We start from the raw sequence: 3,452 nt of genomic DNA, 5'->3' as shown, positions 1-3,452 counted from the left end.
ATTCAGTAAAACATGATGGTTGCACAATGCACATTTGGATGAGAACAATATCTGTCATGCCACCATTGGAAAAGTCACTGGATTGTCTTTGCCTGTAGTGACTCTGTGTGTGCGGTTGTGTGTGTGTGTGTTTGTCTCTGTGAGCTTGTGACGTGTCTGTGACGTGCAACCACAGTAAGTAGAGTAAAATGTGAAAGTTGCTCAGGGGGGCTCATATCAATTGATAATAGAGAGAATGTTTCTTCCGGAATCAATATGATGTAAGGATCTAAACCAGGGGTGTCAAACTCAAATTCAAAGTGGGCCAAAATCAAAATCTGGAATGAAGTCGTGGGGCGAATTCAATATGTAAAATACACTGAAATTGTGAATACAGTAGACTTAAAGCTTGGCAAATAACACGTTCCCATCATATATACTCAAACTATCGTATACCTCTATGGGCTAGTAAGCGCCTATAAGGTCTGGACCGACTCATAATTCCAGTGATGCACAAAATTTTGCTATCAAGTCATATTTTCTATATATATATATTTTCTATATGGCCAACTGTAATACACATTTGAAATATTCCATGCACCACGCACTGATGAAGGCTTGATAGCCGAAACGCGTTTGCTTTTGGACATGGTGGTAATATAAATAAATAATGAGACTTAGTTAGGATTTTTCTTCTTTCAATGTGTGGTATGCTCCATCTTGGATATCATGTTGAATATTTTTGACGTTACATGAAAGGTTTTATAGCAAATACAGTTTATGGGGCAATATTTCAGACATTATCAAAATATCTTATATGATAAGCCCTATCAAAATCGCAGTTGTGTGTTTGTGAGGTGTACATAACTCAAAGAAGCTTGACCATATTGGTATGTGACAGGTTGCAGTCCCAACACGTCAAATGTCTTTTTCGTTGTTTAGCTAAAGTGTTGTTTCATTGTACAACTTTCCGTTCCAGGTGTCTTCTAAGATAAGCTCTGTTGCAACTCAACTTTTTTCCCCCTCCCTTGAAGAACATTTCACAGAAACGCAGTTCTGACAGCAAACGCAATGACGCAAATTCATGGGTTATGAGTGAGACGGTGTCCATTCATAGGGTGATATAAACCTTACTCCAGCTGCACCACATGAATAATTCATTTCTTCTGCCCCAGAACAGATATCGGTGAGCTACCCAAACCTTAATACGTTGTTTCCTAATGCAAATTCGTTTCATTTTGATGCACAATAACATTTGCCTAGTGGACTATTGATAATTAACATTGAAATATGTTTGAAGTGTGTCTGTAGTGTCATTGTTACTAAAGCCTGGCTTAAACTACACGACTATCGGCAAGATTCTCAGCTGAAATCGCCCCTTACTCAAGCGATTGTCAAGCAAGATTTCCTCGTCGTGGCCGACGTTCTAAGATAGAACTTTAGCCGCTCAAAGAGTCGCCGATCGCAAATCGTAGAAATCAAACACTGTTTGATATTTGTGACTAGAAATAGAACGTCTGGCATTGTCTCGGTGTTTGCGATCAGGGATGAGATTGACAGTTGCGATTCTCTTCATGTGTGCGGCGCACCCCAATGTCAAAATCGGACACAAAATCAGGAGTCGTGTAGTTTGAGCCCAGCTTAAAGGTTTTACACTGTTCTGGTTTGTTTGGTTCTAACAGCTAACGTCATTTGAGTCTTTGTGGTGTTGTAATCAAAACCGTCAGCTGAGATCAGGATCACGACTGACAGTAAGAGCAGACACAAAGAAATGGGATGTAGTACATACTGTATGTGTTCATTTTTGATGCAGTGACAGAGGCCCAGATTTCTGGCTTTACCCTTGATAAGTTGTGTTGATAGACAATTGCCATAAAATGGGGGCGATCGCTATTCCGACACACCACCATTCCAACAGTATTTGATTGTCATTCCGAGCCATTTAAACATTGTTGCAAGTGCTTAGAGGTGCGTGAACAACGTTCGAACTCTATTGATATTTGCAACAATGTTGCGACACGAGTGGAAAGTGGAAAGAATGACCGCGCATTTACAAGTTCAGTATATCATTTTGTCACGGTCCAAATACACTTAAATGTCACAAAACGTCAATGTCGCAATGGCGGTGCATCGGAATGGCGGGGTGTAACCACAATAAAAGCAACTGAAAATGAGACTAAATAAAGACGATAGTCTGATCAATACTCAGTTCACTCCTCCCTAGCTTACCCACCCCTATTTTTATGTATGTTACATTTGGTGAATACATTTATACGGAATCTCATTTATAAGATATTTCTACAGTCCCAATTACATTACCCTAAAGTGTAACAAGGTTTGTAACAACATGAACCATTATGCACCTAATGTCTAAGGCAGGGATGTCAAACTCAGGCCCGGGGGCCAAATATGGCCCGCGGTGCCATTTCATTCGGCCCGCGAGATCATTTCAAATGTGTGTTACAGTTGGCCCACACACTAATGTATAGCGTAACAAGACTTGAACATGAAATGTTGTGTGTCACAGGATGTGAAGAGACACATTTAAACTTAACCATGTATGATGGGAAAGAGTGTGTGTGAAATTTAACTATGAGTATAAAGTGCATGTACGCACAATTTCAGTCTATTTTTTATAAGTAAATGTCGTTCCAGATTTTAATTTTGGCCCTCGGTCAATTTGCGTTTGACACCCCTGGTCTAAGGTTTCGATATGTACTGTGTAAGTACATAACAGTACTTACACGCTGTGTGTAAGCAAAAAAACATTAACAACTCTTATTTTTCTTCTGTATATCTTTACAGAGCACAGACTATTTCATCCATTCCATTTATTCGTCATCATGGGAGCAGAGGAGTCATCACCTGAATCATCGGAACGGTCCACTGCACCAAGACCCACTGGCACCTCAACCGCCACGGTCGTGTCTGCAGAGGACCACAGCGTGGACCGTCGTGTGTTCATCAGTGACCACAGTGTCCGCAGCAACGTCAACATCCAAAACGACCACAGCGTCAGAAATGATTTTAGCATTAGGGATAGGGATTGCATCAGTGGCGAGGATCGGTTGGTGGTGACAACTGATCGGGCAGGCAACAACGTGAGCTTAAGTGGCGTGTCAGGTGTCACGGGCAATATCAACATAGGTACGCATATCGGCTCCGGAAAGCGCAAAGTTGACAAGGCCGAAGCCGCAAGGCAGCCTCGGACCATCCGCATTTACTACTCTGAGAAGTTGATGGAGAGGGGAGACTTTGTGGAGGAAGGGCGGGAGGGTGAGGAGCAGGGGGAAGGAGGAGGAGGAGGAGGAGGAAGAGGAGGAAGGAAGCCAAAGTTTACAGGCACTCTGCCCTTCCTGACCGTCTCTGTTCCACCACGCAAGATCAAATATGTCAGTGTCTGTTTGGAGGGTAGTGGGGGTGAGTGTGACAAGATGATTGTGGAAAATTTCAATGTGTCAAATAAAAAGTAG

At 42.1% G+C, this 3,452-nt stretch overlaps 1 protein-coding gene across 1 annotated transcript; it reads left to right on the top strand.

The window, feature by feature from the left end:
• Positions 1-1,120: 1,120 nt before the first annotated feature.
• LOC134456746 (uncharacterized) lies at positions 1,121-3,452 on the top strand. Its single transcript, XM_063208273.1, has 2 exons — positions 1,121-1,165; positions 2,785-3,452. The coding sequence occupies exon 2, from the start codon at positions 2,823-2,825 to the stop codon at positions 3,450-3,452; it is 630 nt and encodes a 209-aa protein (XP_063064343.1). The 5' UTR covers positions 1,121-1,165; positions 2,785-2,822.

This window comes from Engraulis encrasicolus, chromosome 1 (assembly GCF_034702125.1).
Source record: "Engraulis encrasicolus isolate BLACKSEA-1 chromosome 1, IST_EnEncr_1.0, whole genome shotgun sequence".
NCBI lineage: Eukaryota > Metazoa > Chordata > Actinopteri > Clupeiformes > Engraulidae > Engraulis > Engraulis encrasicolus.
The sequence above is the reverse complement of the archived record's forward strand: the minus strand, read 5'-3'. Positions and strand labels throughout refer to the sequence as shown.

Bases quoted from the DNA above. Each gene is read 5' to 3' on its own strand.
- LOC134456746 (XM_063208273.1), top strand. From the start codon at position 2,823: ATGGGAGCAGAGGAGTCATCACCTGAATCATCGGAACGGTCCACTGCA.